General features: G+C 35.1%; 1 protein-coding gene across 5 annotated transcripts in view; it reads left to right on the top strand.

The window, feature by feature from the left end:
• Positions 1–15000, top strand: part of LOC128985640 (uncharacterized) — a 153079-nt gene that overhangs the window by 114025 nt on the left and 24054 nt on the right. For all 5 annotated transcript variants that reach the window (XM_054405404.1, XM_054405377.1, XM_054405395.1 and 2 more), the window contains exon 13: positions 10838–10984. In XM_054405404.1, coding sequence (XP_054261379.1) covers positions 10838–10984 — 147 coding nt within the window. The remainder of the gene's footprint in view (positions 1–10837; positions 10985–15000) is intronic.

The following is a 15000-nucleotide window of genomic DNA, read 5'->3' as shown; positions in this document are numbered from 1 at the left end:
TGGGGGAGTCATATTTATTCTCCTCCTCGTAAAGGAGATTAGCTCCGTTTTGTCCGGGTTAATAGTGAGGCTCTCTTTTGGGCACCATCCCTCTATGAAGCTCACAGCTGTCTGGGTGAGGTTCTCCACAGTGGCTGCGTGTTTTCCTCTGACTGTCAGCACTAGATTATCTGCAAAGGCTTGAAGGTCCATGTCTCTGCGATCTGCCTCTTTCAAAAGGTCATCCACCACTAAAGCCCACAACAAGGGCGAGATGACTCCTCCTTGGGAGCAACCTTGGCGCACTGCGTCATAGCCAACTATTTCTGCTGTCACCTCCCTGCTATTCAGTAGAGCCTTAATCCAAGCTGCTATGTCGGGGGGAATGCCCCTGCTTCTGACCGCTGCATCTATGGAGTTATAGCTCACATTATCAAAGGCACCCTGTATGTCCATGAAGACCCCTGCTAGGAATTCCTGGTTTTCTATGGTGTCTTCAATCTTTGCCACTGGGATGCTTAGGGCCATTGATGTTGATTGCATTCACAAACTTGCACTAAGTAAGGGGACTTCTCTCTAAGTAAACTTCCCTAATGTGAGGGTTAATTACTTTTTCCATATAGGCCTGTACGACTTAGGCTGGGGTGGGTCTCTCCCTTTTTTCAGGAGAAAAACCGCCCTTGCTTTCCTCCAGCAAATTGGGATATATCTTCAATAAGGTAATAAGGGCAAAGCTGCCCCTGAACAAGGCTATCAAATGGTGAATAAGGACCTCTAATCCTTCTTGAATGTATTCAGGTTCACCCTTATCCCAAGCAGCCCTGTCAACAGTGTTTTTTTCTCTCGTATCTACGCCAGTGGCATTTTTGCTATGAAGTCATTTCAAACACTTTTAAGGGAAAGCGGTCCAAACCCATTAAAGTTATGTGGATGTGCCGGGGATTGAACCCGTCCCTCCCGCACCGAAGTCCGAGATGCTAACCACTAGGCTACCAACACAACCCAAACACACATGACATATTGACATTGTATGGCTTTTCTAGATCTGTGACCTTCACCTTCCTGTCTCGTAACATTTCCAAGGTGTCCATCTGCACCTTGTCCACAATTTGTGTATGCTCACTGGAGGCATTATACTTCCAGTTGCCACTGCAATCCATTCTGATAGCTACCATTCTTGCCTCTCACAATAATGTCGAGAGGTGGCAGGTTTAGCATTACTTCCAGGGCTGCAGTTGGTGTGCCTCTCATGGCTCCTGTGAAAAATATTTTGATGGCAGTTCAAACTAAATCTAATACTGTACTTTATAATATCATAAAGAATCGTCTGCCTATGATTAACTAGTCACGAGACTCCCTTGTTGGCTATCGACTACTGTAACTTGATAGATTCATTCAATGCATTATTTCGTTTAACTTACTGTATTGTTATTGAGACGTATCGTTGACTGTTGTAGGAAAGTGAAAGTCAAAAGTAGTAGTAGTCCTCTTGCTAGATCTGCCAAATGATGATGGTTGTTTGTTGAACATTTGGTTTACGCTGGACTAGCCTATATGAATTTACTGTCGGGTCAACAAGTATAGATACTCGAGTTTGAGCTTTTATTGCAAAGTAACCAGTAGATTAAAAGAAGAATACAAGTTACATCATAATTTTACAAATTTATTCCTTCAGCGGGTAGAATGAAAAGCAGTATATGTTTTCCGGCACTTTTCTAATAACGGGCGACTTAAAAATTGTATAGTAAAAAAACGACCGATCTAATCATCATGAAAATTGACAGCTTTTAGAACATATACTTATAAAGCATATCTGTAAGTTTTAGAATTTTTCATCGATTAAAAAAACTTCTGTTATGGTTTTTGTAAAGGAATTTTATTTCAGGTACAGAACAAGTAAGAAACTACGACAAAAGCTTGAATTAAAGCTCATAAAAAGATATGAATGAAAAGTTAAGTCACACAATAGCTAAGTGGCATTGAATAATTAAAATGTACGTATAATCAAAGCAGTTTTGGAACGCTAAAGTGCGTGAAATTTGTACCGCTATCGATTCGCAGGCTGAGAGTTCTCCCCGCCCGGGACCGGTTTTCGGCAGCCCGGAACAAACCGCCGAACCTCATCACCACAATCATACCCTACCCCTAACCATATCTTGAATCGTGTTACATAAATTACCTCCCATCACCTTTTCTCGTGAGGGCTTTGGACCTCCAATGGCAGGTTTAAAAATGGATTAATGGCTAGATCGCTGTTGTCAAAGATCTATTTACAAAATATAGTCCAAAATAATTATACATAAGAAGACATTATTTACAATTGTTTGGTTTTTACACGAGATTACTCATAGGAATAATCACTGTCTGAGGATTCTGTGGAGCTATCATTCAAGTTTATTGTCAATTGTTTAACTGGAGGCATATCATATTGTCTCTTTCCCAATAATTATCTTTGATTATTTGTGAGTGGCTGACACTTCTTCCATAATTCTGGAGTGACCGACCGCAGAGCTACTTGGCAGAGTGAATTCATTACTTCCATTTATCTTCATTTTTCTTCCTGGTTTGCCATATTAACTTTAGCTACGAAAGTGTAAGGATCATAATCGTTTAAGTTATTATTTAATGCTGTTAAAACATTTTCCTGCCAGGGGTAAGACATAGTATGGTTTTGACCACACCAAGTTTCATCGGTAAAAAATAATTTGTAGCCCTTTGATCGCAGGTCCTTGACTTTCCTTAAGTAGGTGTGACGTGAAGCAGCGATAGTGGTTGACTCCATCAAGAGGGTTTTTTTATCTATGCATCTGAAAGAACATCCCAATCCATGTACAATTTTCCTGAGGGTGTTTTTTTTGACATTGAAGGACAATTTCTCAATGTTTCAACCAGTTTTCTGTGTAAATTACAAATCCTAGGGTACGTCTATACAGATAGAAGTCATAAATAGTTCTTCTTATCACCCCAAGAGTAAAATCGTCCAGCTTGATACTTGGTCAGCCTGTCCTCGTACATTGTTTCTTGCTAGGTTGATTATTCTCATCCTCAGCTGACTCGTTCTCCTTCATTGAAGCGCCGCATCTCTTCACTGTGGCATTCGACTTTGCAACACACTCCGAAACCTTCTGGTAAAGTGGGTATTGCTTGTCATTACATTTAATTTAACCTCTTCGTTCTTGAAAATACATATTGCACCTAAAATAATAGCGATTTCACGGATAAATGTGGCGCTCTAGGCATCTTGATTATAACAAACAACACAGACAGACTGAGGAAAATATGTTCATACCAAAATAATAACTATAAAGGTTACTTACAGTCTTCGCAATCCTGTTAATTGAGCACTACGGCCGTTTTGGAGATAACTCCATCGTCGGGTGCGTAGTCATTATACACTAATCTGAACTATTTACATATTTACATTTCTTACGTGGTTTCTTCATTTTCATTGCGTCAAAGTTAAATAAATAGTACATACAACACAAAACACGGACACGACACGAAAACATTAAGGCACGTGCACGGCTAAAAACTGACGACCGACGACTGATTAATCTAAAATAATAACATTGTAGGGATGGAATGTAGATAACTTAAGTATGACTCAGTGGTTTGTAAGGGTGGTTCGTAGGCAGATACCTCGCGGGGTATGTATGATTCATCGCTGGAATGTCCCTGGGCTGCCGAAAAGCGGTCCCGGGCAGGGAGAACTCCCTTCCTGCGAATTGATAGCGGTACAAATTTTGTCTATTGGCCTTTACTTAACTCACTCACCACTTTCTAGGTTATGTTACAAAATCAAATTCAAACTGTAGTCGTCATGTTTCTCCCACCAGGTTGAAAATTGCACAATCAAAATCACAATTAGAATATGTTTATGTTACTTTCTATTTAACTTCCACTAAAGAAAATCAATTTTATTATAAGTTATAAATTCACTTCAAAGTAAAAACATTCAAAACTGACGTTAACATATCACTCCATTCCATGTTTTGTTGTTAAGCCATCTGTCTGTCCAAGGCCACACTAGAAAATCAGGCCATGCTGCACTGTCTGTCCATGGCCACACTAGAAAAACAGGCCATGCTGCAGCGCGGGCAGCGCAACACTAGGGGTGTATAGAAAATAGTGAAGTGACACTTTTTATAACTACTTGACTCGGATTTTCGAGTAGTAGTTATTAGTCGACTCGAGGTCGAGTATTTGGAAAAAGTAGAGTAATTACTGGAAGGTCGAGTACTTTCCCACCCCTAATAGATATATTCATGAACACCTGTACTCAAGTAGGCTATCCAAAAAATGTGTACATCATAAAATTATATGCCATCTGCCGAATCAGAGTAGATCTATTCGTAGTGCTATAACAATGATTGCAGAAATGGACATTAATTTAATCAACAATTGATCTAATATTTTAGGAGTAATGTAATGAATAATAATATATTAATATATAGGAAACCAAACAAAAACCAATTTTAACAATCGCTTAGTACAAACTGGCATAAATACAACATAACATCTAAAAGATTTAAATGAATTAGGGGTCTGCGGTGCACCGAAAAAGTCGGTACGGTACAAGCTTAATTACCGTCATCGGTTCGGTACAGCATTTTACATGGTACAAATCCGGTTCGGTACAGCCTATTATAATAATAAATTACTTTCAGTAGACAACGGCAGTTGGTTCTGAGCACATAAAAGTCTTATCAGATGTTTGTTTACGATCTTCATAATTTATTGCTAGGGTGATGATGCAATAAAAAACCCATTAGCAGTCCCAAATCCATTAACATTTTATCACGACAATAATTGTTGTATTCAAGTACTTCCAAGAACTGTTGAGTTTTATCACTTTTATTTCTTTACGACTTCCCCCAATTCTGTTTTATCATAAAAATAATAGTTTTATGATGACTGTTAAATGTTATATCTAACTCAGTCAGTATTTTCGTGAATATCCAATTTGCCGCTGGCCATTGCCTACTGCCATAAAACTGTTTATGGCTACATATTAAACTTGTAACTAATCTACAATCTTATTTTATATGTTAAAATATTTGTTATAGATATTTTATCTTTCTATTGATGAAACCACAAGCATAGTTGTTGATGTTTGCATAATTTTTGTTCGTTATTCAAGCCTACTCGGTCTCAAATTATGTCATTGCATGTTCTGTACCTTGTCTTATATTGTTAGATGTGGCTGTTTAAGGCTTAAATGTTTTTTAGTTTCCTGTATTTTTTATTGTGTTGAAGGTACTTAATGCAATCTAAATATTATGAACTAGATAGTGATTTTGCTACCCTCATTGTAACCTAATCAATTTATATTTAGGACCTCCTAAATAATTAGGTCTAGGCTTGGGTCTTTTGATTCTTTGGAAGAGCTTTAAAATGTACTAAGAAAATTGGATTGAGCCTGAGATAAACTAATGATTGATATGAGTGATATTGTGGATGTTAACTTTGTAAATGAAAAGACAATAGTCTTACTCTGTGATAATCCAAATTTTAGTTTCAGAAAAAAACTTTGCAAGAGTTGTATTCGTCTTATAACTAGTTTTGAAGCTGATAAAAAAAAGATGCTCTTTGCCATTACTTCATCATAACCTCCAGTTTTTCATTTTCGTCTGCTGTGACCAGCTGGCTAAACTACACTGTCTTCGTACTGAATGCTTTTATATGGTTTTAAAAATTAAAAAAAAACAACTAGACATTGTGTTGGTTGGAAATAATTTATCAGTTTTGTGAAATTATCTTGTCAATAAATGTTTTAAACATGTTTATTCATAAAAGCTCTTATCCTATTTTTAAACCACTTTATCATGGCTATTCAAAGTATCTCAGAGTAAAATAAGTAAAGCCTTTATCTTAACTGTGATTTTTCTTGACACAATCCTCGTAGTAGTAAAAGGTTTTGTTTTAATAATGTGTGGTACAGTAATTGTTGTTAGAAAACCATGAATGTAGGATACTATCCATTTTCATAGTAATGTCAATGTATTAAAGAATAATGGTTTAAATACAGTTCCTGGAAGAAAACCGCAAAAATACGGGTAGCCGCGTACCGTACCGATTTTGTACCGAGAATCGAGGTACAAAATATTGTACCGTACCGACCTTAAATTTTCTGTACCGCAGACCCCTAAAATAAATAAATAAATAATTCATTATTGTCACATAACGTTTTAAATCTTAGCATAGCTAAAAAAACAGATGACATTGTCATGATTAAAGACTAACCTCAAATATACAATAATATGTCTTATGCACTAAAATACCCTTAAACAAGATGTAAAATATTTGTTGAACAATAAAATTAAAAAATGAATTTCTTTGAATAGTAAGAATAAGACATATAAGAAACTTTATACAAAATAAACGTCATATTGTTTCATTGGTTTCGTTTAGGTATTCATATACACTGTAATATGTTTTACTAGTCAGAAAATCAGCAAGGCTGCTTTTAAAAGATTTATTACGAATTACAGTTTTTAGAGTTGTGGGTAGGTTATTAAAAAGCTTTTTCCCCATATATTTAGGAGTTTTTTCTACAAGCTTCAAACGGTGTCTCGGGTATTGAAAATTATTCTTAAATCTGGTGTTATAAATGTGGTCAAAGTTTTCACTAATATAGTCATCAAAATTTGACTGCACCGCTAACAATGTTTTGTAAACTATTAAATTTGGAATGGTCATAATATTCAATTTTCTGAAAACTGTCTTGCATGAAGATTTCCATGGTAAAACGGTCATGATTCTTATAATTTTCTTTTGAATTTTAAAAACTCTTTCAATTTCAGAGGAAAATCCCCAAAATTCAATTCCATATTGTGCTATTGAGTAAAAGTATGCATAATATAGCATGATAGAAGTTTTTAAATCTATGGAATTTCTTAAGCACAATATTTGAAAACAAGCTGAATTTAATTTTCCAATTACTGACTGAATGCACTTAACTCCAGGTCAAATGTTTATCAATATACAGCCCTAACAATTTTACACTATCATCAGTTGGTTGGGATTGATCAATGATTGAGATGTACAAAATCTTACAAATTTGGCTTTCTCTTCATTCATTTTCAAACCATTGTACTCAAACCACTTTCCCAATTCGGTTAGACTTTCTTCAATTTTATGTTTTAATTCATCATTGTTTTTTGTTTTAACTACTGCTGTAGTATCATCTGCATAGAGAATTAGATTATTTGTGACATTTTTTGGAAGATCATTAATATATATAAGAAATAGAAGTGGCCTCAAAATCGAACCTTGAGGCACACCCTTTTTAATTTTTTGCCATTTTGATTTTGCTTTTAAATTATCCTTACAAATTACTGTTCTCTGATGGCGATTATTTAGGTAGGATTTTAACCACGATGCTGAATTTACAGAAAAGGGATATAATTCTAGTTTTTTAATGAGTATATCATGATTGACTGTTTGCTGATGTGATACAACAAATATGATATATTTGTGTGCTGGCTGTGAGTAGCGGCTCGAGGACTGCAGTGACGTCACCGCCTCGGCCTTATCTTATCTAACAGGGGCAGGCCAAGACCATAAAGCACTTCATCCGAAAAGTCAAATTATTGCGCACCCCAGACAATTGTTTCCTTGATAGACCTTACAAATTCAGGCATCCGATGAAAGCTTGATAGGCAAGGGGGAAAGGGGCTCGCTCTGTCTGACTCACCGCTTTTACTCTATACATCTTAGCCAAGTTCTACCACAACAGTTTATTCACTAGTGCGCACTTGGACTCAGCCCCAATAGTCTCGCTGACCGTTGTTTTCTATTGCAATGGTTTGTCCAACAAGCAACCACAGCCGCTAAAGAGTCGCTGATTCTAGTGGCGTGGTGGTGGCCGTTACTCCAGGAAGGTTTGCCATCCTACCACAGCCACTGAAGCGTCGTTGAGTCCAACGTCGAGGAATGATTGTCACCCCATGTTGGTTTAACATGCTACCACAGCTGCAAAAGACACGCTGAGTCCACGCCGACTCGTCTGTCGCTTGTGTTCATCGCACAGTGCATTGTTCATCACCAGAAGCTATTTGCCAAAGCTTCTTGCTGTCCAAATCCGTACCAAAACAATCTCATCACTTATCGTAAACTCATCACACAAAAAGTATTAGAACCAACACAAATCATTAACATGAAATACAATTCAAATGGCTAGTCACGGATTATCTCACATGCCTAACCAATTTGAAGACTACAGGCTTTCATCGGATGCTTGAATTTGTAGGATCTATCAATGAAACAAATGTCTGAGGTGAGCTATAAATCGACTTTTTGGATGAAGTGCTTTATGGTCTCGGCCTGCCCCTGTTAGATAAGAAAGATAAAGATGGCTAACCAAACATCGTTAAATAAATAAGAGATTAAATTACCAGACAGAAGTACATGAAATGCCTTGGTCTACTTCAAACGAAAAAATTTGAGGCCATTCAAACGGAGCATATGATACTACACTATTATTAAAGTAACTAAGGCTGCAAACGATTCATCCTCTTCTAGTTAACATTAACAATAATCTCAAAACTCTATGGTAAACATGTTGTTTGCAAACCATAAAATGTCGCAAAAACCTAGGCCTAAGGACACTGCTCAAACGCCGTGCGTGCCGGTCGGGATGTACTGATCTCGCACAACTAACTAGAGTAGCTACTGACGACTACTAATAAATTAGAATAGAATATTTGTTTATTTTCTCTTTTCAGATCAGATACATAATACACAGGTCACAATTATTGCGTAATAAATTCACAGTAGTAAAGAGATACAAAACAAATGAACGTGATTACAGTGAATATAAAAGTTTTAAATAAGTAGGCTATTTTCATTCCTTTGCTCTCACCACGCCGACATATTGCAAATTCAGAATTCAAAGACAAATTTGTTCATATGATGAGATAAATAAAATAGTTTGGGACTTAATAAAATTAAATAAAAGTGTCCTCATAATATCACTTCATTATGGGCTTAACACAATCCTAATCAACTCCTATTTGCATAAGTCCATTGGTTTAACAGGAGTGAAAATGTAAAATCTAGTAAAACAGATTTTTAAAAATAGTATTTTACACCCTGCAATAATTAACTCGGATTACCTTTTGTCTAATTAAATATAAGACTTAATTTATATTTGAAGTTTCACACAAGTTAACTTAACTACGCTTCACCAAATGAACTCCACGATTTAGATACACAATTTAGCAAGGTAAGAGCGCTTGAAATGATCGCTTTCATAGCTTGCGAGGAACTGATTCATCTACCCTCCGTCTGAGGGTTTCCTCGAATCATCTCAAAACTTAAGAGTTTCGGTTCAAGATTCAAAACTTGAAAAAAATTTTATTTCATTGTTTGTTTATTCTAAGAAATGAAATTATGTTATTATACGTTTGAGGTAATAATCTCATTAATGTTTTTGAAGTCGGTGTCAAGAGTTAATTTTGATTTCTCTTGTTTGTCAAAAATTATTTTTTAGCGAATTTTCCATTAAGGGGATGGCTATTACCAATAGGTCTCATGGTAAGGCTTAGCCCCAGTGGGATCAATTTCCTTTTTTGTTTTGAGGTCCCCAGAGGCCAAAAACATAATCAGTTCAAAACTGTCGTACGTAGTTTGTAACTATTGTTTATAAATGTAGTTTGATAAAATTTGGCTAATTTATCGCGATCACGGCTGTATCCGCCTTAATGGAACTTCTGGTCAGGACTTTTCATGTCTTACCTTTACATCCTAGGACACTAGGTACTAGCCAGATACCGTTTTACAAATTACTTCAGGCTAGTCCTAGAGGTTCGCCACATTATCACATGGATAAAATCCATTTGTAATTTGTGGAATTTGAACCTAAAACCTCGGGTTCCGAAACCCCAAGTTCTACCATTGGACCGTTGCCCCCCAATTGAAGGTGTTGGCATGATTGGTGGGAAGATATACAAATTTTGCCCCAATCCAAAGACGTTATCACAAGTGTTGCTGTGATTGCAAGAAATTGTCTTGAATTTTGCAGCCATTTCAAGAAATGATCACAAAACACTTGAATATCTGACATTACGAGAAATCATCCCAGATGTTGTCGCGATCGCAGGAAATCATCACAGATGCTGCCACTATCGCAGAAAATCATCACAGATGCTGCTGCGATCGTAGGACACCGATGTGGCTGCAATTGCATGAAATTATCTTGTAATTTGCAGAGAGGGTTTTAATGTGTACTAACAGGGTAGCAGGAACAAGGGTAAGAGGTAAAAACAATTAAATTTTGCTTTTTATGAGTGGCTAGTTTTGTCCTGTTAATTTTGAATTTTGTACCTGGAAAACGTGAAATTGTATTTTGATGGGACGCTGGACACCTTGTTTTATTAATTATATTGTTATGTCTGGGTGAGAGTAAAAATTTTGCTTCGAGATCTTAATATTTGGGACATTTTTGTTTAATTTTGGTTTTGTTTTTTATATTTAAATTTTTTGTTGTTTGAATTGACTATCAATAACCTCTACACACCATATTTTGTGGAGTGTCAGTGTCAGTAAGCGTGCATACAAGTGTGGAGGATGCCATTGTGTTATGTACATCTAATATTCAGGGACATAGTAAAATCTGGTTTCATTGTTTGGAACCTTTCGAAAACCCACCGGAAAAATCAATGTGACAAGCTTTTCACATGTGTGCAGAAATTCCTTTGAGCTCAGTTGCTGGACTGACATTAATCCACTGGAAATCTTTGTAATTTAATCTTGTAGCAAAATTGTTTTTACTAGTTCCTTTCTTTTATTTGAGTTACAGTTTAGTTCTTATTTGTTTAAATCATTACGTGTCTTTATTATTATTATTTTTTTTTAGATGGTGTAACTACTGACAAAATAGAAATGTATAATGCCGAGAGTTTTCCCCAGATAAATCTGCCAAAAGCTGGGGAAATTGTGAAGTTAAAAATCACCCAGATAGAAACTATCACTACCTTCTATGCCCAGCTGGAAGAGTCAAAAGGTAACTATTAGTATTGAGATATAATTGTTTAAGTCGTTATTGTTGGTTATTGTAACTCGGAATAGAGAGAATGATACACATTATTAATGCAAACTATAAGTTGTAGGATGTGCTGCTAGCCGAGTTGTTAGCGTCCCAGACTTGGGTGCGGGAGGGATGGGTTCAATTCCGGCACATCATCCACAAAACAGTGGGTGTGGACCACTTTCCTAAATGCATTTAAATATTGAAAAAAGTGGACATCAATTAGTTATTTTAAAACTATATTGTTAGATAAATAAGTGTTTTCCATTACTTAAATACCACCGCTGCAGCAAACCTGCAGACTAAATGAATTTCCATCTACCTGGCTGGAATTCTACTAAATTATTAATTTAAAATTCTCAGATTTATTTCATATTTAAATATCATTAATTTTAATGAGTACTTAGGTTTGCTGCTACAAGAAAGAAAATAGGGGGTTTTTTATTGAAATATTGAAGTAAACAAAATTTCAAAATCTCATTAAAATATGTCGTTAGGCAAGTAGCTACAATAGTTTTTTTATTCTCCATAAGAATAACATGGTAATTTTAAATTTACACTTTTTTGGGAATTTTCTGTAACCGTTAGGCATACAACAATCCTTTAATATAGGTACTAAATTATTTATTTTTTTTGAGCTCTACAAAATTGTTTGGAAAGAAATTGAAAAATTGGTGAAAAACGAGAAAATCCCATTTTTACCCTTTAAAACCGCCCATAAACCCCTGTTCCCATAGTTTGATCATGCTGGTTTGCGAACTCGTTGGAATAAATGTAGGTTTGGGTAAAATATACATGTTATATATTTGCATTACACAACTACGCAATTATTTGTGGTAAATAATGCACAATGTGCTACTGGAAGTTGAAGTATATTCAACAATTAATTAACGACTATGAATCACATGTATTCATTATAGTTTTTAAGACTTTCGCTTATACATATTTATGAATACTTATGTAATGTTTGTACAGTATTAATAATTATGATGATTTATTATGCTATGCGTTGTATATTTCTTCAATGCCTTATTCTACCTTATACGTTCAAATTTATATTGTGTTATATTTGGCGTGATTAATTGATACACTTAGTTATTACATTTTTACATTGGGATTTCAAAAAGTATAATTTGTTTTCATTGTAAAACAGCTACTAACCCAGCTAGTTTAAATATTACTTACTATATTTAATTTAATTAATATTAAATCATTAAGTTGCAGAAATTTGGGAGGGGTCTTATAATTATTAAAGGTCTTGACCCCAGGGACTCGGGAAAAATAGAAGAATTCCCATAAAGCCATCATATAAGACTTTTATATAACGTAAAATGTTCTCCATAAGAATATAATTTGAAGCCATTTACTGCTGATTTTTGTTTACTTTAATACAGCTGATCGTGATTAATCATCAAGCAAGTACGCAATGTTAACATTTGGATTATGCCTACTTATTTGCCAGTCAATTATGTAATGTACTAGGGTGAGTTTTAAATGAGTCCCCCCCCCCTACTTTTTCTACATTTCTTAAGGGGAGTCCGAGGTCCTATCTTTAATAATGTTAACTAAATGTCACTTTTCTCAGGAGTTAGAGCAGGCAGGATAGTGAAACTTGGTATACTTTTATATTAACTAATTAACTAGTCACAGACACAAGAGTTTTCATTTAAAATTAAAAATTACTATTTTATGGGTTTTTATAGATTAAAAAAAAATTGTTTCAAAAATAAATGTTATTATTTTTTTACATGCTTCTACAAAAGATATGATGAATTCCTTATGTCTGTGTTTAGAATAAGTCACTAAGACTACATGGTAAAAATTTCACAGCTGTATGTATTACCAGTCCTGAAAAAAATGACATTAAAGTTTAAAAAAGTAAAGTTGCGGAAATCGGCAAGAAAAGCCTCCAAGGGTCAACCAAGGGTCTACTGGTTTTACCTTTAAAACGTCACTGCAATGTTATGGAAAATATATTTTTTAATGAATTTCTAGGTTTGTAATCAAAAATGTAAGTATACCATTTTAAAGAAGAAATTCTGTGCTATAAAAAGAACATAAAAAGTAAAAATTGTAAAAAAATTAAAAAATTTCGACTTTGACTCCCATTAAGATAACAACTCCAGACTACGTCAGATCATTGTGGAGTAGTTAGTACTTAATTTTGACAGGGTTTAAATTGTTAGCCACCATCTTGGATCCGCCATATTTTTCATCATATGTTTGCTGTCTTTAGCAGTGTTAAACGGTTATTCGATTGATTTAATGAAAAAAAAAAACATCAACAAAGACAAACAACTCTTTTTTACACAAAAGATATGGCGTACAGTGATATCTATTATGAAACATAGATAATATATTTCTTAGTTTGTTTAAATATTAGAATAATTTTTTCCATATTATTAATCTATGTCCCTATACAAGCCACTAGTTAATATTATATTACACAACGCGTGCCGGGTAACTAATAGTCTTATATATGTATATATATATATATACGTGAACTGTTTTTTTTTTTTTTTTTTGAGATTATGAACCTTTTTTACGGATATTAATGAATTTTAGTGGAATTACTAGCTGTGTACCCGTTCTACGCACGGGGATCTTATAGTATTTAGTTGAAACCTTCTTATATAAAGAACAGCAGTTGGTTTGCATATTTTCAGATATGCTGGCCAAACTATTATAAATAACTTCATTTTATGTTGTTGTTGTTCCGGATCGGTATGACAATCAATAAAAGGTTGAATTACCTGTGTCCGCCGGTCGATCCTAATGTATCTTATTACAGGAGATGCATTTCGGCGAAATTAAATCGCCATCATCAGTCCTAATATAAGGTCTTGAGCTTCCCCATTAGGTGCGTCTTGAAGTTTTTAAAATACATATACGAACTGTACACTTATACACATGACGAATAAAACATAATGCATACGGTAGGCCTACTTTTATTTTTACTATGGACATGTAGACGCGCGTCAGTCGTGTGCCGAGTCTCGACTGAAAACGCTCATTTAAAAAATGTGAGTTTCCAAGCCATGTACAACACTGATTCAAGGTCTTTTCCCGGTTATCAAAACTCAAGAACAATTTAATACACAAAGAATCTCTATTTTCATTTACGGTTACCCTAGAAATTATTGAACTTGCGATTAATTAAATCCGTTATGTAAGGAAACACGTTTTTAATCTCTTACTTGGTTTGGATTTGCTTTCAAAATGTTATCGGAAAAGTTTGTGGTATTTGTAAACAACATTAAATGTAAACATACCAGTGACAGCTAGAAGAAATAATCTTGATTCGAACAGCTGTTCGTTATTTCATAGAACGTCAGTGTGGTGATATGTGATAAACATTGGGAGGAAACTTAAAAAAACCGCACAAAATTAGATTTTTAAACGTCCATCATTTCATTAACAAAGTAGTGACGCTATATTTTAATGGCTAAAGACAATCTCGCCAATCCAGTGAATACATTAAAATGATTTGGAACTTGATAGGTACTCTCGTTTTTCAGGAGTAGGCCGCGTAAAATGGCTCTTGGGCCGTGACAGACAGGAAGACAGACATACAGAAATTTAGATGAGACTTGTTTCGGTTTCTTTAATTTATAAAACGTAAAATGACCTTAAAGTTTATGATTCTGAGCAATGTACAGACAAAACTATAATTTTAGCGAATTTCCCTATAGGGAAGTAGCTATTACCGTAGGTCTCATGGTAAGACCTAGACAAGGGACCGATTTACTTTTTCATTTTGATGTTCCCAGAGGCCAAAAACACAATTTGTTCAAATTTGTATATATATACTAGCTGTAACCCGCGGGCTTTGCCCCGTTTAACTTCTTAATTTTCAAGATTATCTCGTTCGCATGGCTCAATCACGTCCTGGTTGAAGTTTGTTCGCTACGCTCACTCACCTTTAGATTGCAGCTCGTTCGCTACGCTCACTCACCTTTAGGTTGGTGCTACATGATCACAGTATGAGTGTT

Source organism: Macrosteles quadrilineatus, unplaced genomic scaffold (assembly GCF_028750875.1).
Source record: "Macrosteles quadrilineatus isolate MER2022 unplaced genomic scaffold, UCM_ALF_1.0 Scaffold_1__1_contigs__length_201487025, whole genome shotgun sequence".
In the NCBI taxonomy this organism is placed as follows: Eukaryota; Metazoa; Arthropoda; class Insecta; order Hemiptera; family Cicadellidae; genus Macrosteles; species Macrosteles quadrilineatus.
The sequence above is the reverse complement of the archived record's forward strand: the minus strand, read 5'-3'. Positions and strand labels throughout refer to the sequence as shown.